This window comes from Populus nigra, chromosome 3 (assembly GCF_951802175.1).
Source record: "Populus nigra chromosome 3, ddPopNigr1.1, whole genome shotgun sequence".
Lineage (NCBI taxonomy): Eukaryota > Viridiplantae > Streptophyta > Magnoliopsida > Malpighiales > Salicaceae > Populus > Populus nigra.
In genome coordinates, this window is record NC_084854.1 from 24,023,056 (window position 1) to 24,049,006 (window position 25,951).

At 35.6% G+C, this 25,951-nt stretch overlaps 5 protein-coding genes across 8 annotated transcripts; 1 reads left to right on the plus strand and 4 right to left on the minus strand.

Moving 5' to 3' along the window:
• Positions 1-229: 229 nt before the first annotated feature.
• Positions 230-4,279, minus strand: LOC133690300 (peptide chain release factor PrfB3, chloroplastic). Of its 3 annotated transcripts, none has more exons than XM_062110540.1 (6): positions 3,965-4,279; positions 2,643-2,860; positions 2,225-2,398; positions 1,927-2,136; positions 1,317-1,497; positions 230-526 (listed from the first exon to the last, which is right to left on the minus strand). In XM_062110540.1, the coding sequence occupies exons 1-6, from the start codon at positions 4,134-4,136 to the stop codon at positions 246-248; spliced, it is 1,236 nt and encodes a 411-aa protein (XP_061966524.1). In that variant the 5' UTR covers positions 4,137-4,279; the 3' UTR covers positions 230-245. The 3 variants fall into 3 exon arrangements, with proteins under 3 accessions (XP_061966524.1, XP_061966523.1, XP_061966526.1); XM_062110539.1 differs by having other exon boundaries at positions 2,225-2,425; XM_062110542.1 differs by having other exon boundaries at positions 2,225-2,425; positions 2,643-2,840; positions 3,965-4,098.
• Positions 4,280-4,997: 718 nt separating this feature from the next.
• On the minus strand, positions 4,998-10,878 carry LOC133689470 (uncharacterized). The gene is made up of 14 exons (XM_062109328.1): positions 10,845-10,878; positions 10,630-10,734; positions 10,492-10,542; positions 10,320-10,396; positions 10,107-10,204; positions 9,969-10,020; positions 8,631-8,723; positions 8,401-8,511; positions 7,792-8,137; positions 7,058-7,551; positions 6,279-6,388; positions 6,017-6,075; positions 5,743-5,930; positions 4,998-5,496 (listed from the first exon to the last, which is right to left on the minus strand). Exons 1-14 carry the CDS (start codon positions 10,876-10,878, stop codon positions 5,308-5,310), a joined length of 2,007 nt encoding a protein of 668 aa, XP_061965312.1. The 3' UTR covers positions 4,998-5,307.
• Positions 10,879-17,501: 6,623 nt separating this feature from the next.
• LOC133689471 (probable F-box protein At5g04010) lies at positions 17,502-18,383 on the minus strand. Its single transcript, XM_062109329.1, has one exon. The coding sequence runs from the start codon at positions 18,381-18,383 to the stop codon at positions 17,502-17,504; it is 882 nt and encodes a 293-aa protein (XP_061965313.1).
• A 1,511-nt stretch (positions 18,384-19,894) lies between these two features.
• Positions 19,895-23,443, plus strand: LOC133689376 (GTP-binding protein BRASSINAZOLE INSENSITIVE PALE GREEN 2, chloroplastic). The gene is made up of 4 exons (XM_062109217.1): positions 19,895-20,076; positions 20,177-21,546; positions 21,986-22,153; positions 22,617-23,443. Exons 1-4 carry the CDS (start codon positions 19,896-19,898, stop codon positions 22,968-22,970), a joined length of 2,073 nt encoding a protein of 690 aa, XP_061965201.1. The 5' UTR covers position 19,895; the 3' UTR covers positions 22,971-23,443.
• Positions 23,444-24,047: 604 nt separating this feature from the next.
• Positions 24,048-25,747, minus strand: LOC133689377 (protein EARLY RESPONSIVE TO DEHYDRATION 15-like). Of its 2 annotated transcripts, none has more exons than XM_062109218.1 (3): positions 25,588-25,747; positions 24,464-24,853; positions 24,048-24,346 (listed from the first exon to the last, which is right to left on the minus strand). In XM_062109218.1, the coding sequence occupies exons 2-3, from the start codon at positions 24,834-24,836 to the stop codon at positions 24,288-24,290; spliced, it is 432 nt and encodes a 143-aa protein (XP_061965202.1). In that variant the 5' UTR covers positions 24,837-24,853; positions 25,588-25,747; the 3' UTR covers positions 24,048-24,287. The 2 variants fall into 2 exon arrangements, with proteins under 2 accessions (XP_061965202.1, XP_061965203.1); XM_062109219.1 differs by lacking the exon at positions 25,588-25,747 and adding an exon at positions 25,371-25,572.
• Positions 25,748-25,951: the final 204 nt, after the last annotated feature.

Genomic DNA, 25,951 nt, shown 5'->3' on the forward strand with positions numbered 1-25,951 from the left:
TGGATCATTTTATTGTTGGATATGCAATGTAATATTTGTAAACTAAAGCCCCTTCTCCCTTAATTTGCAGTTTACAATTACGGGCTTAAAAGATCCTCAGTGATATTTGATTGCCATTTTTTTGTTTCAATGCCTAAAATGGGCAGGGGATATTGCTCAATTTTAGAGTTTGAAAGAATCAAAATCACATGATAGGTAACAAAAATGGTCTCATTGAAGTACAAAGCTATGACAGCAATGCAAAATTATTCTGTATGTCTAATATTAATATGGGCTCCGATAAGAGTATTAATATTTCCATCCAAAATAGAGTTTAGGTCAGGCAGTTCAATGCCCGTTCTTACATCTTGTACTAGCTTGTACGGTTGAGACACATACCTCCTGGTCTCTTTTTGCCACTCATCCACAATGTCAGCTCTCCTGATGCTACTCACATCGCAGACCTTTTGCTCCTCTGCAATCACAAGAAGCTTGGCTTTCAATCTGTTGTGAGCCTTCACCTTATTTGCAAAATGGCTCCTCTCACCTGCAGATAAAAATAACCATTTTTAATCCCTTCTTATAAGCTAATTTAAATAATTATAGAGCACACTGAAACAAATAAAGACAATTACAAAATATATAGTATTGCATTGAGAAAGGTTGAACTGGCTGGTTGGCATTTGCATGTGAAAATGAACACGACAATATCACTTCACGAATTGAACCGTGCCCATCAGAGAAAGTCTGGAAGAGAAGACAGAGGTTAAGGCGGTTTAGAAGTGATTAATTCTTCAATCATGAGCTCTTACACTTTCAAAAGTGAGCTCAAGACAAAGCTTGAACTAGTTTTATATGTGCCTCCAATACACACGCCTCTCTCTTTTTTTATATCATTAATTAGCATGTCAAGTGCAAATGAGCAGAATATCATAATTTCCTGTGCCTACAACCTGGTAATTAAAATCATATCTTGAGGTCTGGTAAACATTATTGTTACCACTTGTATGTTATTCGTTTGCACACAGGTAACTAGGAATAAGGACCAAGATCTGAAAAATCACATTAACTGGACAACGGATTTTAAAACCTTTCTTTTCATTTTTTTCCATGAAAATTTAAAGCGAGGGAAATTAAAATAACTAGAATGCATTCCTTTCAACATTTGAATTTTTCATCTCAGCTTTTACCCTAACACAGGCGGTGCCTGTTTCACTAAAAAAAAACTTCAACTGCAAAGCTGCTAAAAGTTTCCACTTTGAAAGTTTTCCATATCAAACAGAGTAATTTCAAGCCCTAGAATAAAATGCACAAGATTCTGGTACAAAATTGAGTACCTGAAGACTGAACACTTATGCCAGTAGGAATGTGCTGCAGGCAAACTGTCAGTTCAGTTCGGCTCTTCCCATCTCTTAGCAATGAGGGAGAACACGAGACAATCAATTCCTCATCATCTATTTGAAAGTCAAAACTTGTTCCAAGAAATAGAGGAACAACGTCTACACATGCTGTGGTAACCTGCATAGTTTCCAATTTTCAAACAAATAGTTACAGCATACCAGAGAAACAACAATTTGTAAAACATGGTGGTGATTAATATGTTTAGTGGAAATAGCAGTATAACATGGTACGTTATAATATGGCCATGTCCAAAAGGAAAACCAGAAGAAGCAGAATTGTATTTGTAACCTTGCACAAACTAACAAGCAAATATACTAGTAGACATGCACAGCTGAAACAATCCAACAATCAAAGAAACTAAATAGAGTTTTCAGGCCATGGGCTTAAAACAGAGAGTATAAATTTTACAAAAAACAACATTTTCAGGTGTCAGAAAAAATGGTTAATTCTTATCAGGAATTGAAAAATCAGAAGAATTATTTTCAAGGAAATACAAGTGGTCCTTTTCTTAAATTTAGGCAGATGAGAGCAGTTTGGATGGCTTACTTCATGGTGAACAGATCCATTTTGAGAATTTATCTTATGGTGAATGCCTCTCTCCCCGGAAAGATAACCATAAGCACACTCAAATTCGAATTCAATAGTCGCTGACTCGATACCTCCATGCATGGAAGTATGCTTCTCAACCAGCCTGCCTTTATAACCTAGCTTTTCAGCCCATTTGACATACATATTCAGAAGTTCTTCTCTCCATATCTGAGTGAGGAAATTTGTAATACTTTTGTTAGACAGAGAGCGCTACGATGTTCAAACCACAGACAGAACAGTAATAACACAACCAAACCTCATGGTTAAGTCCTTTAGATCCAGCTCTAATAACTACACAAGCTCCCTGCTTGTCATATGGTCCCTTGAGGAGCCGTGACATCTCATACTGATCTAAGAGCTTCCTCACGTCTAAAGATGCAGTATAAGCCTGCTTAAAAAGCCGGTAATTGATAGCTTCCATCTCCACCAACTGCGAGATCAGCTTTGCCTCTTCAGCCTAAGAAATATATACAATTACAAATATCTTGGCTGTAAAAAGTCTGAGTATTTAGTACAGAGAAAAATATAATGCTTCATGATGGCCCTATGCAGGCTTTACACTAAGCTTTTAGTCCCATGGCTAGCCAAAACCTAGTCTTGTTGTATGCTTCCTGTAAACATAAATGTCAATTCTATAGATAAAACTCATAGAAAATGATCTCCACGTGTATCACCTTGTATTTCAAGTCTTTGAGAGCATCAATCGCTTTGGCACTACCACCCAATTTGATGAGGATTTCATTGGATTTAGCAGGGTCTTCCCATAAGTTGCACTCATGTATCATTTCTTCCTGCTTGATTCGTCTTGCTTCCTCATGTTCCAGTGCTGTTGGTGCTAACATCTCAGCACGGAGAACCGTATCTTCAATATTCTTTTTCAAAGAAAACAAACCTAAAAAAACTTACCACTTAGAAGTGAAAACTACAGCTATGAGAAAGCACCAGATGAAACAGCATACACCAAGACATACATGCATTTGGAAAATAGCAATCACCATCTGATAAGGCTGATTCAAGATCATATTTCAATTGCTTCTACATTTATATAACTCTATCCTCTGGTAATTAGTACAACTGAAAGCAGGCACAAACATTCCAAGACGTGAAAATACACCATGACATCAATGAGCTGTGCTCCAGTAATATATAATATGACAGAACAAATTAACCTGAATTTCAATTCCATGTCTTAAAATCTTCATCCTTGAATATATTACAGCTTTAGCCTACTGCATTATTCTCCTAAAATTCATTTAGACCATTCTTCAGATTGTCAAGAAAAACAAATAATTAAAGTCATTAGACAGCCTCAACAAGCGTCACGAGCACCACATTTTTACTATGAAGATCGATCATGACAGAATAAAAAACCTCAACACATGGTAATGTGAACAACAACGAAACTTGTGAACAGAGATGAAACTAAGATTCAGCTTGACACCTGATGAATTATGTTAAACACAAACAAAAAGGATAAATACAAGAACATGGTCGTCAAAATTACTGGATAATCAGCTCGCTAACCTGAGATTTTAACAAATATTGTGATGCTTGAAGTTGAGTTTTTGAATTTCCAATGAGCTATTTATTAGCATTTTCAAACTACTTTTCTTGCCAAGAGATAACAACAAGTAAAGAAATCAACTTTATCCAGGAAAACTAAAACAAAGCAGTTCCAGAATGCTAAAAGCACTTACCTTCATGGCCTTGTTTTCAAAATTTCATTACAAAAGCTGAAAAAAACTGAGCTTTTTTGGAAAACCAACCACAAAATACATAAAATAAACTGAAAAATCAATCCCAAACAGTTAAATTAGACATTTTAACATAAACCCTTTCGATTTCTCCTACATTTGACCACAGAAAATTCCAAATTTAAGCTCTAACCAATTCATTTTCATTAATGGGTTAAGACCCTCTAACAACTACGAACACCAAGAGATGTATATATATAAACAGAGAGAGAGAACTAAAGAACAGAGAGAAACAAACTAACCCAGTTGTTTGTAGACATTGTTTTTGTCATCCATAGAATGTTTTTGTGAAGCTCTGACTCTCGAGTATAAAAGAAGCTTGGCTTGTGACTTGTCATTGATGTTTCTTGTAAAAGACTGAAACTTTGAGGGAATAGCAGTAGCTCCACTTACAAATACAGGTTCTGCTGCCATTTTCTTGGCTCGAGAAACTGGAATGAAGTGCCCAGGTATGTATCTATAGTCAATTGGGAAGGGAGATGAGATTCTGTCTGTGGGACTATTATATGTGTGTCTCCTCTCTCCGGGATTCACTGTCCACTGCCTTATCTCCAAATACTCTTTTCTTATCCTTTGAGTTTGTGTTTTGTTGTTTTAAAAATTAAATATTTGCCTCCAAATATTCATTAATCTTTCATTTAGCCCATTATAGCTTAAAATATTTCAACCTCATCCCCATGGTTCAGCTAATAAAGTTTAACAGTAACCCACCTATGAATTTTTTTCCCATTTTTGAGTTTCTTTTAGATTTTTATTTATGAGATTTGAGTAGAAAGATAAAAGAAAATGAAAAATAGAATTTCTTGTTAGTTTTATGGGTGAGCGGTGTTATTGAAACTTTTCAGGGACTATAGTGGTAAGATCAAGAGAAATATAGCTTTAAGTATAAAAATGGAAAATTGATGGTTGATGGATTAGTGAGGGTGCGAAATGAAATTTATAATTTCAGATACTTGGATTTGTTCACAACAAAGACAAAGAATGTCGTTTTTGTGCACGAGTGACGTTTAAATTGTTAGATGGAGTAAATTAGAGTAAACCCTAGATTTAAATCCGTCTATGACTTAATTCTTTGTGTTTGAAAACCATTGAATCAATCTCCTGACCATTGCTGGCCATTGTCTTTTGAAAACATTATTCTCTGAGCTTTTACCATGTTGGTTTGTCTCTAAGAATTGTCAAATGTTAGGTTTGCAACTAAGAAAAAACCAGTAGATGTTCTAATAAAATAACAGTCAGCAAGAGTTGAGGGATTAAGTTGTAGGTTTTCAAAAATTGAAGGGCTAAAAACCCAAAGACAAGAATTATTTTCTCTGGCAGGTTCCTAATTTTAACTGTCAAAACTCAAAGAACAATAGTTCAGGTACTAAGGTTTGCAGGTCAGCAGTTGACCTCCCCTGCTAGGTAAAGTTTCATAACAACAGTTCAATATACAGGATTCAAGTAATCACCTGAAAGATTCAAAAAGAACTCCGTGGATAAATACTTGCACTTGCTTTTCTGAGACCGTAATTTCCTCCTACTTACAAATGCAAGAACTAAAAAGGGGCGTCCAAACTTAATACGTGAGTATAAATTAGTCTCCTCACAAGGACTCTGCAAATTGTTGTGCCTCCAGGTCCAGTTCTTGCCTCGTGATGCAGCTCATCAGCCAGTCACTGCTGAAAGTCCGCATTCCTTTCTTTGCAGCTGATAATGCTTCTTCAATGTCTTCTTCACAGGCAACAAAGATTGTTTTTGATGCTTCATTTTCTTTATCTAGTCCAGAAATTACCTGTATTTGTTTCACCATGGTTAGCAGATATTAAAGGGTTCTCATCAAGAAGCAGAACCGGTCCCTATATCCGCATTATACAAAATCCACTACAACAAATGGTGATTCTCTGTGTTTCAGTTTTCACATTGTAACCCATCTCACCTGTACATTGATATAGATGATAAAAATTGGCCATGAAAAACAAAATTATCATTCACAAATGTGCACCACATATAGTCAAACTAGATGAGATTCTAAACTTACATTTCCACCAGCAGACTCAACAATGGCAGATAGAGTTTGAAAAGGAGGCTGGACATGCTTTGCTATGCATACGTTATACCCTTTGAGAAGAGCTTGGGGTCTTGCTCTCGCTCTGAGAACAGCATCTTTTAACTCAGCTTTGTGCTTCAGCACATAATCTTCATCGTACAGTATATAAGGCAATTCGTCTGTACATCAGACTGGTTAAAAGGAGAAACGAGAATTGTCTAGACGTGTGTTAAAACACTCAAGCTTTAATCTGTTTTCAACTCACCCACAAATCTGCCTTTGCGAAAGCTTTCCTTTAACCATTTTGATGAGACTATCCAAGCTCTGCTTAAGGGGCGATACGTCCAGGTCAGCATAAAATAATTTAAGCAATAATAATGTATGCGTGTTCAAAAATGTATGTATGTCAACAATGGGGAGAGTTTTTAAACTAGAGCGTTGAGCTATTTTGACATCGCAATTGCATATACAGATTGCAGAATATCCAAATTTTTTAAAAAAAAATGGTAGATCAAGAAAAGACTAACCCTGAAGACAAAGCAGTGCAGAAATTCAAAGTTGTTCTCACTTTCCCTGTGACAACATGAGTGCTTACACTTCCATCAGGAGTAACGGCACCACCAAGACTTTCAATTACCTATACAAAAGGTACTAATTCTCAACAAAGACACATAAATATAACCACATTCCATACAATACAATTAACTCACGAGGAATGGGCATTTTAGCAGGGGAATGAACAATCAAATCAAGTATTCAAGCTAGAAAGAATAATTCTTGTGGCTCAAAACCTTATCTTCAGACTCAGTGACGTATGATTCTAAATAAATAACTAGTTATGTCTGGGAGAAAAATCAGTGACCAACACAATTGATTTGTGCATGCTCAACCTTATCTGCTTTTCATAACAAAAGAGGGACAAAATCCTTTAGAAGTCATTTGGCAAAGCGCCAATACAAATGATTTGTATAGGAGTTAACTGAGTGCACCACAGAAGCACTTCAAATTCCATATTCAGCAACAACTCATTATGTAGCTATTAATCAAGATAGCTACATGCATGGCACCTGTACACAATTTCTGGGAGGAATAAAACATGGAAAGCATTTCGCTGTAAAATCATAAAGTAAATGGGAAAGGATGAAAATGTCCTGATTTAGTAAGATGTCAAAGCATTCACATGGATTCATAACCTGAACCCCAGAATATCTCAATTTTCAATCACAGCACTAAAAGTGCCAAACAAAGAAATTCATGGTGATGTTTATATATGATATGTGGAACAGGAATCAGACATTGGATATACCTTCGTTAGATGCGTCTTCTTATCATCATCAGCAATATTCATCAACATGATTCTAAAGCATTCTCCTTTAGACTGAAATTCTTTGCTGACAAGAACCTCTGATGTTCTATTACTTGATTTGTCCTCTTTCACATTATTTTCCATGCAGTTACGAGTCAAAGGATCCATAGAAGTAGCTTTTCCAAAAGAGTTATTTTTTGAAATTCCCAAGGAGCACCCCCTAAAACATGGATCAGTTGTGAATCTTTCTGAATCTGAACCGCAGCCAGAATGTGATTCATAGTCAGTTTGATGGCTTCCCTTCACCTTTTTAGTCTTCAATGATGACAATGAAGCTTCCCAAGCCCTCCTCTTAGTACCTTGTATATAGCTATAATTGCATTTGACATCAGCATCAGCTCTAGTCTTGGCTAATTCTGCAGCAGTTGTCATCTTGCTGCATTCCCCTCTCTCAGAAGGAGCTAAGTCACCACAATCCGGACTCTGAGGAAGGCCTGTTGAAAAAAAATTTAAAAAGAAGGTAGAAGCCTATCCTAGTAACCTATGGAAATTTGCTAGAAAGGGTAGGAGTGGAAAGTTGGGATCTGAAGATGCAGAAATAGAAGAGATGTTTCACTTCAAATATTTCTAAAGCATTTATGCAGGGCTTAAGCAGAATAATGAAATATGAAAAACATCACTATGCATTAAAAGCAGCACATGTTTGAAAAATAAATAAATAGAATTCGTCTTACCACTTGGATTGGCATCTGCTCCAGAAAATTCATCCTTTGCAAATCTTTCATGTTGAGAATTTTCTATCCTGGAAGTTATTTGGTTTTGTGACTTCAAAGTAGTGTAATCCTCTGCAATAAAGCCAGACTCGGCAGATCTATAAACAGCTGATGAGGAATTATTACAAGGCTTTAGTGGAAAACAAAACTGCAGAGAGGCCTCAGGGGTAGCTGAATTCCCCTCGTTTAGATGAGAAACCATAAGAGTCGAACTGCCAGGAAAGCATAATGCTCTACGGATGGTGGGCTTAATAGGCAGCCTGCGAGGTCTGCCTTTTTTATCCACTTCTGCTATTGATGCAAAACCCTGCATTCGTTTTCATTATATTACAAAAGTTCAAACTTAAATCACATTGTGACTTCTGCAAGACATGGACAAAAACACTGTTGTTTTGGATTAACTAGCTATTGGAAAACTCCATCTTGCATAATCCTACTGTTGAGGAAAAACAGAAGGCCTGTTCTCACTATATAAATTTTATACATTGCGGAAAGACATCTGGAATAGTAACTCAAATCAATAAGAACATATCATGCTCCAATCCGAAGACATTCTCAATTGAGCATTACCTGTTTAACCCAGAAACCTTCAGATCCCTTATCACCCCAGCAGTATATTGTATGAACACCAACATTCTGAAGTCTCTTCCTCAATTCCATGTACAAGAAGTGACCAAAACCCTGAGTAATTGAAGTAGCAGTAAAGTTCAGAGCAAAATTTCCTGAACAGACTCATATCATCAATCATTGGTTCAGAAGAGTAGCAATGTGTTTCAGCAGTAAATAAGCAGACAATAAACCTTGTGTTGATAGACTGCACTAACAGCAGCAAGAGGAACCTCAGCATACTGCATGTCAGCAGGGATAATCTGATACGTAATTGCAGCTATGACCTGCATTAGTAACATAAAAAAGTTGAGTTACAAGGCCATTGTAAAAAAATGCTAGCTAAATTTCTTCGTTGATGCAATTCATTGTTCACAGTATGCAAATGCAAATTCTTGCACTTTCATGAAGTGCTTGGATGTTAAAGAAATCACACAATTGAGACAAAAGTCAAAATAGGCAGGAAAGCAGGAAAACTAAGTTAGGACCACCTATATTCTCTAATAACAATGCACCCTAGTTGATGGATCAAGATTTTATCCCTTTTTTCTTTACACAAAACCCATAAAAATCATGGGACTATTTTTTTTCAATCCATTTCCAAGACACCTTTGAGGGGCTCGGGTACTGGGCTCGGGTAGAGTACCCGAGCCCAGATAGTGGGATAGGCATGCATGAGCCCAGGTGTTGGGCATCCGCCCAACCCCCTCCTTGTGAACTCAAGCGCACCACCCGAGCCCAGCCCTAAAAGGTAGATATTGACCTCCTTTTAAGCCCAAAGACATGACCTCGGTCCTTTTTTCTTCTTTCCTCTTTCATGTTTATGTAAGGAACATCTATCCCTTATTAACGCTTGTATAAGAGATATTCATTTCCATTAATGCTCATTAATACTTATGTAAGGAATAATTATCCATCATTGAAGCTCATTAATGCTTGTGTAAGGGATATTTATCCCTTATAAATGTTATTATGGTGAAATCACTCTTCAGTCCCTCCACCGAAGAAAAAGACAAGGATCAATGGCTATAAATACCCCTTGAACTACCAGATAAGAGATTCAAGTTTTTCTACAATAAAAGCATATAATTTCAACACAAAAACAACCTAAATTTCATAATTTTGAAGCTCTTTAAGCACATTTATCACCCTTTTTCTCTATAATTTTACTGGCTTTACCATCAGAGAGTCCTCAAACACCCTAAAAGAGGATTTTTTGCGGGCACTCAAAAACATTCATCAAGAAAGTTTTCCTTGACATTAGAGGAGAGAGCTACTTAAAGAGATACTTAACCAATCCATATTCCAACCACGAAAAAACCTTGTTCCATAAATATATCTGATGTTTATACTTCATCACTAGTCAAGATAACAAATTGTTTTTTTAAGCTAACATGTAGATTAGAGTTTACCACCTAAAGCACGTGTATAAGATGCAACACCTCAACATGGAAACCATTTGCAATGCATGAGAAGATTTCAGGGTATGCTGTTTTTTTGATTCTTTGCTTAGAGGGACAAAGCAGGATTACCTCACCAGGACCTTCTGTTGACTTGGATTTCAAAAGCAGTGTACAGTATTTCCTGCAAGATTAGTGTTAGTACATAAAGCATTTCAGAACAACGAAGGGCGTACAACTAAAATAGACAAGAGAAAAAGCAATCAATACCCCTTGGAGATACATTTTTCAAGAAACATTGATTGTTTTCCAGTATTAGCAGCATAATTCATTGCAGGTAGTTCTCTTGTATAAATCTTTAAAACTTCCTAAAAAAATCAATTAATAAACAAGAACCCATCATATAAATATATTCACCAAACAGCCAAACACAAACACACGAATGCATCAAAAATAAATCATACCCAGTATGCAATAACATACCTCAAGATAACATTTGCTATTACTATCTTTATCCTTTGAATTCACGACGAAAAAAGCATAATCATCCTCGAATTTCACTAATGCACAAAAAAAAATTCATCAACAACCCAAAGAAAGCCACAAAATTTTTAGTCCTAATTAATCTCTCATCTAAATTGAACAAAAGATTTACCTCTTTTTTCGATATTTGATAGCAAAAAATCATTATTAAGCTCATCCTTCACTGTTTCAAAGTTATTATTGACTCAATTTAAACACATAATAATAAACCTTATAATAATTAGACTAAGAAATTCAAATAAAAAAATACCTGAAATTTTAACGTTTGCATTTCGATTGATTGAGATGTGCAGACTGTTTGGTTCTGAATCGTTAATAACAAATTTGTTTGCTTCCACAGCAACTTCACAATTACCTGTAAAACACAAAAACAAAAGAATGTTGGAAAAATCAAGGCTAGAAATCGTTAATTTGAAGATTTGATTGATGGAAAATTAAGGTTTTGTGAATTGTTTCATCTTTTACCGATTTGGATTGTAGAAGATCTTTTTGGCGCCATGATTTATTTTGGAAGTGAAAAGAGGGAAGGGAGGGTATTTAAAGAGGCGGGAAGAGGGTGCTTTCGTAATTTTGTTTAAAAGCGAATGGCCTTTTTTGTTCTTTTGGTGTGTTTTATTTTCTTGGTTAATTTAGTTTGACATTACATTGCATATGCTTTTTAGAAATGTCTCTGGCTTAAAAATGATTTTTATATTTTTGTTTTATTTTTAACATAATATATTAAAATCATTAAAAAGTATTAAAAAATTAATTTGATATTTTTTCAAATAAAATACATTTTTAAAACATACTTAAAAACAAATTCAAATACAAAAATACATAGTGTCTTAGACTTTATTTTTACCCAAGCTACTATTATCAATCATCATTGAAGATTTTTACCCCTATTGTTACTTTACAATTGCAAAAAAAAAAAACTAAAAGAATAAGAATCCATAATGTTTTTTCATCATTGAATATTTTCTCTTTTAAATGATTTTTTTTTTTTGAATCTTTTTTGGATTATTTAAAGGTATAAGCGAATTTTTTAAAAAAATTTAAAGTGTTTTTTTAGATATTTAAAGAACCAAAATAATTAAAAATATATATTTTTAGATGTAAAATACTTTTGCTTTGACTTTCCAATGACCTTTTATCAGTAGAACCTGGACATAATATACAACATGCCATCCGTCTCAGTAAATGGTGCATCGCCTATTATTTTTTTTCATTCAAGAAAGGTTAGGGTGACACCCCTTAAAATATATAAAAAAATTTAATGAAAGCATGGGTGCATGGACCTACGCTAACAGATCCATTGACCTTTATTTTTTTTATTAAAGAACAGGCATGCTAGGCAACACTGGTCCGTTTGCTTATGTTTTTTTTTTGTGGTTTTTTTTTTAATTTTATCTTTTAAAATCTAATTTATTTTTTATTGATTTTCATAATTTTTTATGGTTTTTCATTGAGTTATTGCAATCTCAATTAAATAACCTGTCATTTTGTTAATAGTTGATTATGTGAATTTTTTTTTTTATTGTTTTTTTTTTATTTTTCATATAAATCGATAGTGTTGCATTTGTTTTCAGTGAATGAAATAATTATATATTAGAGATATAAAGGCACTTATATACAAATTATTGAGGTTTTTTGTCGATCTGCGATTGAAGAGTACTATAAGAGTTTAAAATACCCAAATATTTTGGAGTTATATATATATATATATATATATATATATATATATATATATAACCTCACCAATACTTGTAGTTTGGAACTAAAATACCCAGCGATTCCTTTTCGTACTGGAACTAGAATTCTACTTGTAAACGGATTTGCTGCAAGCTTTCCCTGTATATATACATGGCTAATTGAACAAAACTTAAAGAAAATTAACCAGCATATCTGGACCCCTATCAATGGCTGACCCAAGAAATACTTTCATGCAAGAAGATGGCAAGACTCCAGAGTTATGTCGTTCGATGCCTAATGGCAGCAGTAATCCCTGTAGCCCTAACTCGGTCTACTTTTCTTACCTTCCAAATTATCACAGAAAGTTCTCGTCTAATTGTCTCTCTGATCAATCACCCCATGACCTCCCCAGCAAATACACCGATTCTGACCTTTACAAACTCATAACCGAAAAGATCGAAAACGATAGGCTCTACGTTCAATCTCAAATCACATACCTTGAAACCTTGCTCTCTAACGAAAACAAAAGCAAAAACCCTGATGGTACGGAAACTCTCATGGAGCGGACTGATGTCGTTGAAAACGATATGGGATACTTGGAAGCTGAGTACAGAAGTGCGCATAAGGAATTCAAGCCCGACCTCAAGAGATTGAAGCTGCTCAAGAATGTTAAGGATTTCATCGAATATCTTAAAGAGTCCAAGAGGGTATTTCACTCCAAGAAAAAAGTCCTCAAATCTCAGCTTTTGGGATTGAAAAGGCCCAGTGCTGAAGAAAAGTCTCGTGTGGGGAATTCGTTATCAGGAGTTTGGAGGTTCATTGCTTGTAATCATTAACCCTAATGATATCGTTATTGTGGAAAGACTGTGTGCGCTAATTATATGCAAACTTGATCGCATGTATTAATGATCATGTCCTGCAGTAGTAGATTAGTTTTGAAAAAGGTAGAAGATAGTAATTTTTTTCATTCTTAAATTATTTCTCCTTTTCTTTCTACTCTATTTCTTCTTCTCTCTTCTCGTCTCTAATTTGCCTAGGTTAATTTCCTACATCCAAGTTGACAAAGCTTGAAGCAAACCTTATTCGATTGGGATTTTTAATGATAGATAAATGAGCAGTGCTGTGGTTAAAGAAGAAGGATAAACACCTACAAAACAATTTTCCTTTTTTGTTTAGAGGACCCTTCAATGGATGCACTGTACGTGATTTAAGTTTATGAAGAAGATGAAGATGTCAATGTCAGAATGTTCTGAAGATACTAGTTTAGAGGACCCATCACATATTCAAGTGTTGTCTGTATTTGATGTTATTAGAGTTTAGAAGATACTAGCTAGTTCCTGTTTCTAAAACAGGTTTAAGTAGAAAATGAACTGAAACAAGAACTTGAACTTATACATGCTCATAAGAGAATTACAGGCTTCCACAACTGTATCAGACTTAAACAGCTGCGCGAATTCACGCCTGCTGCAAATGAAGAACATCAGCTAAGGGCATCCTCTTCAAGCGAGGAACAGTCAGAAGTTGTCTGTCCAAAGTATAACAACAAGAAATAAGAAACAAAACCATGATTTAACAAACAACAGAGGATAGTAGAGCTCCTCCTTTGTAGTGCATTTGAGTATTTATATATGGACAAATACACATTACTAATAGTAATTTGGTTGTTTTTTTCTATTATATTTTTTTTATCTTATTTATAACACAGCCATTTTATTTTTCTATAAATAACCATCCAACTTTTAAAAATCATCTTCTAAATAATTACTTTTTAATTAATACACTCGATTATTATAGAAAAATAATAAAAATAGAGCTCCCATGCTGGATTTGCCAATATAAACCGCCCCTTCATAGGTGATGTAAAAGAAAACATTGTTTGCTGTACTTACATCTTCTTTACCACGTTGCTTACAGCTTCATGATCCAATTCATTAAACAGTTCAAATGAAAATCCCAGAGTTAAATTGCATATAAATTAATTCTTTTTCCTGAGGAAGATAATAAGAATATTGCAAATAACGAAACATGAGGACATTGCTGGTGAAATCGAACAAGTTTGCTCAAATCTTACCCGAACACAGGATAAATATTCCATTCATGCAAATGTGCAGATACATACTAACTTTGAATAGCCATGCATCCGATGCTTATGAATAAAATCAGTAGCATTTTCAGCCCCAATAAGAAATTTGACAGAATCTGAAAAAAAGCATTTAATCAAAGTAAAAATTTCAACTCTGTAACTTTGAATTTCATTTACTTCACTAAAACATGTCAGTTAACATACCGAGCTTAATCTCCACTCAACTGTGTCGTGCCAAAGTCGATTGAATTTTCATTGGTTAAGATCTGAGGGAGATAAACAGCTCAGGAACCCAAGGCAAATATGAACCCACCACCCTCAGAAGGAAAAAAAAAAAGGGTTACAATTAACAGCCAGTATATGCAGACAGAAACAACTTAATATCGTAGAGAAGAAAATTGTAAAAAGCCCATACAAGAACAACACGTAGAACAAGCATACATTAAGATAACGTGGTGCCTGCTATGCTAACATGTCATTTCGGCGCATGCATATTATTCAAGTTATTTAAAAGTTAATGTATCATTAATTAGTTACAAGGAAAAAGAAATTAAATTATTTAAGTTTATCAAACTAAATTATGTCAATAAATTTAAAATATTATGTAAGAATATAAATCCTTTTGTGAGTTGGACTAATTTTATATATATAACCTCAAAAATACTTCTAGTTTGGGATTTGATCGTTTTCTAAGGGAACTAAAATACCTAGCTAATATCCTCTTCGTAGTGAAATTAGAATTTTATTTGCAAACGGATTTGCTGCAAGCTTTCCCTATATATATATATACATGGCTGATTGAACGAAACTTAGAGAAAATTAACCAGCATATCCCGACCACTATCAATGGCGGACCCCAGAAATACTTCCATGCAAGAAGGCAAGACTCAAGAGTTACGCTGCTCGATGCCTAATAGCAGCAGTAATCTTTGCAATCCTAACTCGGTCTGCGTTTCTTACCTTCCAAATTATCACAGAAAGTTATCCTCTAATTATCTTTCTGATCAATCACCCCATCATGACCTCGCCGGCAGCAAATACACCGATTCTGACCTTTACAAACTCGTAACCGAAAAGATCGAAAACGATAGGGTCTACGTTCAATCTCAAATCACATACCTTGAAACCTTGCTCTCTAACGAAAACAAAAGCAAAAACCTTGATGGTATGGAAATTCTCATGGAGCGGATTGATGCAGTCGAAAACGATATGGGATGCTTGGAAGCTGAGTACAGAATGGCGCATAAGGAATTCAAGCCCGACCTCAAGAGATTGAAGCTGCTCAAGAATGTTAAGGATTTCATCGAATATCTTAAAGAGTCCAAGATGGTATTTCACTCCAAGAAAAAAGTCCTCAAATCTCAGCTTCAATCACCCCATCGTGACCTCGCCGGAAGCAAATACACCGATTCTGACCTTTACAAACTCGTAACCGAAAAGATCGAAAACGATAGGGTCTACGTTCAATCTCAAATCACATACCTTGAAACCTTGCTCTCTAACGAAAACAAAAGCAAAAACCTTGATGGTATGGAAATTCTCATGGAGCGGATTGATGCAGTCGAAAACGATATGGGATACTTGGAAGCTGAGTACAGAATGGCGCATAAGGAATTCAAGCCTGACCTCAAGAGATTGAAGCTGTTCAAGAATGTTAAGGATTTCATCGAATATCTTACAGATTCCAAGATGGTATTTCACTCCAAGAAAAAAGTCTTCAAATCTCAGCTTCAACCACCCCATCATGACCTCGCCGACAGCAAATACACCGATTCTGACCTTTACAAAATCGTAACCGAAAAGATCGAAAACGATAGGGTCTACGTTCAATCTCAAATCACATACCTTGAAACCTTGCTCTCTAACGAATACAAAAGCAAAAACCTTGATGGTATGGAAAATCTCATGGAGCGGATTTATGCATTCGAAAACGATATGGGATGCTTGGAAGCTGAGTACAGAATGGCGCATAAGGAATTCAAGCCCGACCTCAAGAGATTGAAGCTGCTCAAGAATGTTAAGGATTTCATCGAATATCTTAAAGAGTCCAAGAGGGTATTTCACTCCAAGAAAAAGTCCTCAAATCTCAGCTTTTGTTGAAAAGGCCCAGTGCTGAAGACAAGTCTCGTTTGGGGAATTTGTTATCAGGAGTTTGGAGGTTTATTGCTTGTAATCATTAATCTTCATGATGTCGTTAATGTGGCGAGACTAGGCTGTGCGCTAATTATATGTATACTCGATCGGTCGCATATATTTCATGGATCATGCCTTGCAGCTGCGTATATTAGCAGATTAGATTTCTTTTAGTATGGCTACAGGCAAAAGATAATAATCAAAGTGTTTTTTTCGTTCTTAAATTAATTCTCTTCTTCTTTCTACTCTCTTCTCGTCCCCGATTTGCCCTGGTTTCTTACCTTCATATTACGAAGCTTGAAACTTGACTGGAGCAAAGTTTGATATGATCAAATTCAAGTTCTAGTTTTTTTTAAACTGATCAAATTCAAAAAATCAAGAGATCTTTTTTTAATTAAACCTAGATTAACCCACGCATAAACGATGTAAAGGCTCTGGTAAGGCTAAAATTACAGGCAGAGAAGATCCACCCATGTCTACCCCTAATTTTAGACAAGTCAACAGCCTAATGGGTCCGGGTTTTTTCCCTTGTTTTGCCGAAAGCAATGGTATTCTTGTTTTGATGCAAAAGCATGTCAACCCTTGCTTTTGAATAAAAACTGGTAAAGGCCCGACCATGGCACTTTACCAAACACTTTGGGCTTTTGGAGCTGTCTGTATTTTCATGTTCTGTACTTAAGCTAGAGATTTCTAATTAAAAAGGGAAGTCCCAACAGATACTCAGAACCCACCTTAGATGTATAACAACAGTATCGAAAGCATCAGTGCTCTCTTATATCATAATCTCTGCATAAACATAATTTATTACATTAATATTCCTTAAATACAATTATAGACTTCGAATTCTAATCAGTCAGTAGATTCTCTCATTCATTCTTTCAAAAATTATACCAATAGAGACACAGATAGATGGTTTCTCAACTATTAATTCTTTTTATTCTTTCAAGTTATCTAAATTTAAAGAATATATATAATCAGACCTGGATTTCTTCCCAGATGAAGAGGCGCAATCTAAATTGTAACACACACATGTAATATCTCTTTGTTTCTCAGTTAAAAAAATATACATGGTACTCGAAAACGTATACATAATGCAGAGCTTGGCGACAGCAGGTGTGACGTGCAGATTAAGAACTTCAACCAAGCTACCCGTGGACTTGTTGAAGAACATAAAATGAGCTTAGAAATAAAAAATAAAGTCTCCAGCATACAAGGGCTATAAAATATACAAATCAACATGGAAATAGGAAATGTTGCAAGTACCTGATACCATCCTCAACAATCACGTATCTCCAATTAACAACATTCAATATTCCCACACTTACCTTGTCAACCCTAACTTTGTCACCACCATCTTTCCTACGATAGAACACCAACTTCAAATCTGCCACGATCCCACTTGTGGAATCACTAGAGCAACACCGTGGTGGTGGTAACTCCTGCGAAAACCAACCTTCGGACCCAGGAGAATATCTCACTTTCCCTTCATAATCCATCATGGTAAAAACCGCACTCCAATCTTTCAACACCACATTCCATGTGATTTTTACATCCTCTGGCATCTCATTCATTGACGACGTCAAGCACTCATAATTATTCACTCCAAAATCAAATCTAAACACCCCATTATGATCAAAACAAAATTCATTACCAAGCTTTGCTATTTTGACGATAGGATGATTGTCCTTGGTGCCCAGAATATGGATATCAAAGATGAGACTGTCCATGGAAAATTGAGGCATGGAGGGACCTCTCACCCTGCGTTTGGCAGCAACGTATGCAATGGCATACAAACGGTGGTAAGAAACAGAAGGATGTGTCATCTTAAGGTTAGAAAGAGAAGGGTAATGACTCGAACACAAAGGTTGCCAAATATGGTCAGACGCCATGGACAAGTACCATGACTTGGACACACATGAAGCCACCCCTAAAGATTTAGGGTCAAGATGGTGAGCAAGAAGAACAAGAACCCCCCACGGTGGCGGCGATGAAGATTTGGGAGATCTAATTGACATAGCTTGGACTTGTAATCTCTTTTGGCGTTGCATTTTCAAACTAAGTTTTCGTAGTTTCTGATTCCCTAATATTATATTGTTTGCATCAATATCTGGCATGCGTTAAATTTGGAGGTGTTTTAATCACGTTGTGGTTAAGACAATGAAACACGTGTTTTAAGGTTGTTTTTCGCATGGATCTTATTGGACACGTTTACATGGGTGCGTCACCTCTGTGGTTAACACGTGCGTGATAGCTTGCACACACGCTGAGTACTAGAGGTTATACGGTTGCACGTATTACGTGGCAAATCCGGTGCTTTTTTTTTTTAAGATAAGCAAATTATAATTGCCCCTGTATTATTTACTTTTTTTATAAATGAGTTCATATATTCTTAAGAAATCAACAAACCACACCATTTAATTTTAGAAGTATAAATTAATCTAACCTCGGAAGAGTTAATTGATATATAAACTGATTTGATAATATTTTTTACTGTCAAGTTTTTTTTAATTATAAATTAATCTCTTTGGAAAATAAATTAATTAATAATAATTTTAAGGAAATACAAATTACAAATTTATAGAAAAAAAATAGATGTTGGAATGTTGGGATCGAATTTAGCTTTTTTTAATAGAAAAATTAATTTCTTAGTTTATTCGAAAAAATGATGGGGCAAAGTCTGTCTATGGTTAAATTTCTATATTATTTATATATATCACGTAATCATTTATTTTTAGTACAGGGAATGAAGGCAATATACTTGAATATGCTTACAAGGGTGTGTTTGGTTGGATGATTCAACATGTTTTTTATTAAAATTAAATCTTTTTATTTAAAATTAATTTTTTTATATTTTTTTATAATTTCAATATGCTGAAGTCAAAAATAATTTTAAAAAAATTTTATTTTGATGTATTTACAAGTGAAAAGTATTTTAAAAGGTAATCATTACTATATTCGCAAACACCTCCCTAAATGTGTGTTTGCTATTGTAATACAGAGTGCTTTTAAAAAATATTCTTCACTTACAAATATGTTGAAATTTTTTATATATATATTTTTATTTTTAATATTAACACATAAAAAAATCAAAAATTACTTAAAAAATATTAATTTAATAATTTTTTCAATCTAAATACAAAACAAACAATACACCTAAGTAAAATACCATGTTTCAGGTGGTTGAAAAAATTTATAAATAAATAGATTATAAATTTATATCATATTAAAATCATAATTATAAAATTTAGAATGAATCAAGTTTTATATTAAATTAAATTGAAAATTAACCGGGTTAATTAGATAAATTAATATAAAACCTAAGTGAAACTAAGTTAAAAATCAGATGAAATTTAATTTGATTTAAAAAAAAAATCAAAACAATCCTATTTTAACTTTTAAAACAACTTTTAAAAAAATCTTGAATTGAATTTACAATTAAGGAGAGCGATCCAAACGAAATCTAAATCTAATAAATCATTTTCTAACAAATTGACTGAGCTCATAGTTTTCATAGTGGCCCACTTCAATGGTACAAATACAACTGTTTAAGATGGGTTAATAACAGAAGGCCCAATTAGAGGCCCAAAGATAGTTATTCTAGAAACAAGAAACGATGCCTTTAGAACATGATCTTTCATTGCTCGTGCTCACTCTTTCCTGCGAGCAACTTGGCTGCTTTAGAGCTTTGCTCGAAGGAAATGGCAGTTTTGTTGTCAACAGTAGCAGTGACCAAGCCAAGATTGAAGCTTTTTAATAACAATGGCATTACACAAGAAATATCTTCAATCCCAATTAATATTTTCACTGGTAAGTCCTTCTTTTACTTTTTCTGCAGCTTTTTAATTCCTTTCCTTGCAATGTTTAACCGGTAAAGCATGTTTTTAAGGCACCCTTTTTTTTTGTTTAGGATTGAGTTTAGAGAACAAGAAACACAAGAAGAGATTATGTTTTGTAAATTTTGTTGCTAAGAATCAAACAAGCATTGAAACAAAACAAAGAGGTCATGCTAAAATAGGACCTAGAAGAGGAGGTAAAGACTTAGTTTTGAGTGAAGGAAGAGAAGAAGATGAGAATTACGGACCTATTTGTCCTGGTTGTGGGGTCTTCATGCAAGATAAAGACCCAAACCTTCCTGGATATTATAAGAAAAGAGAAGTTATTGTTGAAAGAGATGAAGTAGTGGAAGAGGGGGGTGAGGAGGAGTATGTTGTAGATGAATTTGAAGATGGTTTTGAAGGTGATGAAGAGAAGTTAGAGGATGCCGTTGAGGGTAAACTTGAGAAAAGTGATGGAAAGGAAGGTAATTTGGAAACATGGGCCGGTTTTGATTTGGATTCTGACGAATTTGAACCCTTTTTAGAAGATGAAGAGGGTGATGATTCTGACATGGATGGTTTTAGTCCAGCTGGGGTTGGATATGGTAACATTACAGAGGAGATAATAGAGAAACAAAGGAGGAAAAAGGAGCAGAAAAAGGTGTCCAAAGCAGAGAGGAAGAGGTTGGCTAGGGAGTCTAAGAAGGAAAAGGACGAGGTTACAGTGTGTGCTCGATGTCATTCTTTGAGGAATTATGGGCAGGTCAAGAACCAAACAGCTGAAAATTTGATACCTGATTTCGATTTCGATAGGTTGATCACAACTAGGTTGATGAAACCTAGTGGCAGTGGTAATGTTACTGTTGTTGTTATGGTTGTTGATTGTGTTGACTTTGATGGCTCATTTCCTAAGCGGGCAGCACAGTCCTTGTTCAAGGCATTGGAAGGAGTCAAGGATGACCCTAGAGCTAGTAAAAAGTTGCCTAAGCTTGTTCTCGTGGGTACAAAGGTTGATCTCCTCCCTTCTCAAATTTCACCTACCAGATTAGATAGATGGGTTAGGCAACGTGCGAGGGCTGGAGGGGCACCTAAGCTTAGTGGGGTTTACTTAGTTAGTTCTTGTAAGGATGTGGGTGTGAGAAACTTGTTATCATTCATTAAGGAATTGGCTGGTCCTCGAGGGAATGTGTGGGTTATTGGGGCTCAGAATGCAGGCAAGTCTACTCTAATCAATGCATTAGCCAAGAAAGGAGGTGCTAAAGTCACAAAGCTTACAGAAGCTCCAGTTCCTGGGACGACAGTTGGAATTTTGAGAATTGGAGGGATTCTATCAGCTAAGGCAAAGATGTATGACACTCCAGGTCTTCTACATCCATATCTAATGTCCATGAGATTGAATAGGGATGAGCAGAAAATGGTTGAAATACGAAAGGAGCTACAACCTCGAACATATAGAGTGAAGGTAAGCTTTCCTCTCATTTCTTGTAATCTCTTTGGTTCAATATCATGGTGTGACTTGGCACTCTGCATACTAAGACCAATTCGATCATGTTGCTCTGGTCAATATCTGTGTGCCTGTTTGTGTGAACCTAGGAAATGAACTGAAATAATGTTTTGGTACACGAGTGTGTATTTTTACTCTGATATGTAATGATTCAAGTACCAAAACTTTTATTTACAGGATTTCGTCTCCTAAATTGAACAGCTTTAAATTTTTTTTGCTCTAAAGTTCCTTTTTGTAAGGTGAAATGGCTTATCTTTATATTGTTGAACGTTCTCAATTTGTCATTTGCTCACTGTTCTGAGGCTTCGATGCATTCTATGTTGAGGCTCCTGTTATAGTTCCTAGGGTGCAGATATACTTTTTCTTTGAGTTCTTAAGAGCAATGGACCTTTTGCAGGCAGGACAGACAATACATGTTGGTGGCTTGTTGCGACTGGATCTCAATCAAGCATCTGTGCAAACAATCTATGTCACAGTTTGGGCGTCACCAAATGTTTCTCTGCACATGGGGAAGATGGAAAATGCTGATGAGTTTTGGAAGAACCATTTTGGTGTTCGTTTGCAGGTAAATTTATGTATTCTTCAATAATTATACAAATATAGAACTTTGCTAATTTGGTTATATGTAGCAATGGGTGGTGGATGTCATGTGGCTTTCATGCACATAGAATATTGTTTGCACAGTTTCTTTATGAGCAGAGAATTGCTACTCTCCTATGGAAGAGTGCTTGTTTTTTCATTTGTAGTAGAAAATTCAAATGGTCAGATTCTGGAGGAAAGAAAAAGAAAGGATGTCAGTTCACCATGCAATTCCTTCTCTGTAGGGGAAATTGTGCCTTGATCCCCTTTAAAGTTTAGTGCATTAACAGGCTGCCAGTCTATCGAAGCACTCTCAAACTAGCACATTTCATTTCACTCGCCGGGGTTTTATTTTCTTATTTTTCTTGTTAGTTTTTAACAAATTAAGATGGCTTGCATCTCATATAAATTTTGCAGCCTGCCTAACTGTATCTGGCTTTCTCTTGCAGCCACCAACTGGCGAAGATCGAGCTTCTGAGTTAGGAAAATGGGAAGAGAGGGAAATCAAAGTAAGTGGAACAAGCTGGGATGCCAATAGCATTGATATTTCTATAGCTGGTTTAGGCTGGTTTTCTGTTGGCCTCAAAGGGGAAGCAACCCTGACTTTGTGGACATATAATGGCATTGAGATCACTTTGAGAGAACCTTTGGTCCTTGACCGAGCACCATTCCTTGAGAGACCTGGATTTTTGTTGCCTAAGGCAATATCCGATGCTATTGGCAACCAAACCAAACTAGAAGCCAAAATTAGGAAAAAGCTTCAAGAATCGAGTCTGGATTTTCTATCCGAGGTTTCTGCTTAAACGGGAAGGAGATGATCAATGTCCCTTTCAAAGTTGCCTGCTCAAGTAGGAAAGAAGATCAGTTTGTTTCTCTTCCCAAAGCAACTTTTGGAATGGGAGACGTGTATTTGAAGGAAAATGGGTTGATAGTAAGGTTAACTTCCCATCTGGGCAAATCATGATTTTGGCAGCCGGGATTAGTACAGCAAAGATTGCTTTAGATGACAGTTTCTTTCTTGACTTGATGGGTGAAGAGCCAGGGGAACGAAGTGTGAAAATGTGTCATTTGGATCAAATGTGTAACTTACAAACAAAATGGTAGCGTTTGCATATACAATATTAATACATTTTTGTTTATAAAATAGAGACATATTTAGAGTCAATTGAATAATTACAATTTACAGTCCGTAAAGGGCATTGTAGCTCATTGTTCACTCCACACTCCTTGATCTTGTCAGTGAATGCAAGTTAGTTTACATTTTGCTTGTTCGACACTCGTGGATCTCGTTTGTCAGCGAATTGTAGTTTCCATATTTGCCGCCTCCTGATTATCAAGCAAATGTAATGATATTGCACTCTCTCCTTTTTTGCCAGTGTAATCCCTAGAATTGCGGTCAGGTTCAATGAATGAACTAGACAGGCAATGAAGCAAGCCCTTCATCTTGAAGGTTTAGGTTATCTCATTTGCAAGTTTCAGGGGAAATTCTCACGAATCTTATTTTACGTCATTGCAAGATTGTAAGTTTAATAATGTTTGCTATGCTTAGAATTTCAGTGATTGTCTTATCTAGTTATCCCTCCCTGTGATGCGCGATTAGAAGTGTTAGGTCAGTCAAGAGGCACCGCGTTCCTGACTGCTTACCCACAGGCCATACATCCGAGAAAGAGACAGGAGGCAAGTAGTGCTTGGCAAGATTATTGCAAGTTGCTTTCCCACCCGTGTTAACCAGTAGTGCCATTGGTACAGCGAACTAACCATGTGTCCCCTGTGAAGCATTGATGAGCACAAGGTCCACCAAATTGCCATCTTGAAATTAGGTTCTCGCAAATTGCTTGAGCATCAAAACCACTAGTGTAAAACATATTGGGAGCAAAATATGAAGCAAAAAGAAACACCTTTTCTTTTTTGCATTTCTGACTAAATTTTACATTTTCTTTTTTTACATTTCTGAGCAGTTTCTTGGATTAAACTAAGAGAAAGACAACGAGAATGAACAAGGAGTAATACAAGAGCTCCAACCTTGCTCTATACAGAATTAAAAAAGGTAGTAGCTACATTAATCTATTCTGATTGGGGATAACTCCAACTCGAAGTCATGGCCTATCTGGATTGATGAATCAAGCGCTGGGTTTCAGACCTGTGTCCTTCTTTGGTGCCTCCACTTCCAACATAAAACCTGTAAAAATAGAGCAAAAACAAACTATCAGCCCCAGCATCCCAACTTCTCAATTTTCTACAAAGTAATCATGCTAAATTTAACCCTATTCCATTTCACAACATTCTCAAGACATACCATTTTCAAGTATCCCATCGGAAGGTAAAGGAGAAAAGCTTTCTTCGATGAAATCTGCAAATTGAGCTTCCAAACTAGTAAAATAATCACCAGCATCAAGATCAAATGTATCCGGTAACAAATCAGCTACATCGTTCCCATCAAATCCGAAATCATTTTCAGCATTGTCATAAAATCCATTCTCATCTTGATGCTGACTTAGCCAGTAATCCCTGAACCAGGTTGTCGTTGTAACCAATTGCCACCATTCAGGAGAGAAATCCTCCACTTGTCTGTAAGCAGCAGGAACAAAAAGAGGTGCATCTGGGTTCAGTGTTGATCTTCCTCCTGAAACTAGTGCCATCCTTTTCAAACCACAATCAAATCCTCCCATCCAAAATCTGCAGCTCTCTACTCCAAATTAAGATAAAAAAATGAGATTCAATTCAATGCAACCTCTCAAATTATCCTATTGTAAGCAAGTTCTAACTTGTTATTAACACTAATCAACTCATTAACCAACTTCTTTTTCTATTTGAGAATCATTCAAAATTGTTTACTTATTGATAATTTCAAATCATTCAAAATCCAAGCCAAGATTCAACATTTATACAGAAAATTGTCATAATCAATGATAACCCAGCAAAAGAAAAAAAAAGGTTATCCAGCAGCAATAAACGAGTTAAAAACCTTTACAGTCCGCTCAGAATAAACAAAAACCATTATTAATCTGTTCTAGTAATTCAAGTCAAGCCAACGTTAAATTGACTAATTAACACCCAGCTCAATCAAGATTTTTCAAAATTAGAAATGTTAATCACGCAATAAAACACTAACTAACAAGAAAAAAATTCAAACTTTATAATCACATCACATCAATCAACCACAAGATCTTACAGATGAACCAGGCAAAGCTCTATTTGATTACCGAGGAAAATAAAAACTGTTTTTCCTCTACGGAAATTCAAAATCTTAAATTTCGAAAACCGATTAGCCTCTCATTTCCTTCTGTTTTACTTTATCCTTCATTTTCCTTCAGTTTTCTCAGCAAACAAACAAAAAATCACTATAGAAAGCAAAAAAAGAAGCGAATCAAAACAGATCCGGGCAATTAAAAGCCTGATTGTTTTTTTTTTTTTTCTTACCTTAAGCGAGGACGAAGAAGAAAATATATGTTTCTCTTAAGGACCAAACAGCGAATGATACGGGTGTGTTAGGATGAAAACGCCAAATGAGTTGGTATTTATAGGGCGGGTTAGACCGAACCTGATTGGTGCGGGTCTTACGAGCCTTAGGTGCGGAATTACCGAAACAGCCTGTTGTTTTTTTATTATTTTGATTTGATTGGGTTTTAACTGGACAGCATTGTTTTAAAATAGCCGGTTATTATCCGGTAATGGGTTGTAAACACGGAGTTTCCAGGTGTTTGTTTTTGACCTTTGACTTTTAAAGATAAGGATGGTTCCTGTGGCAGCATCATCGAGCTTTGTATCACTCGTCCTGTAATTT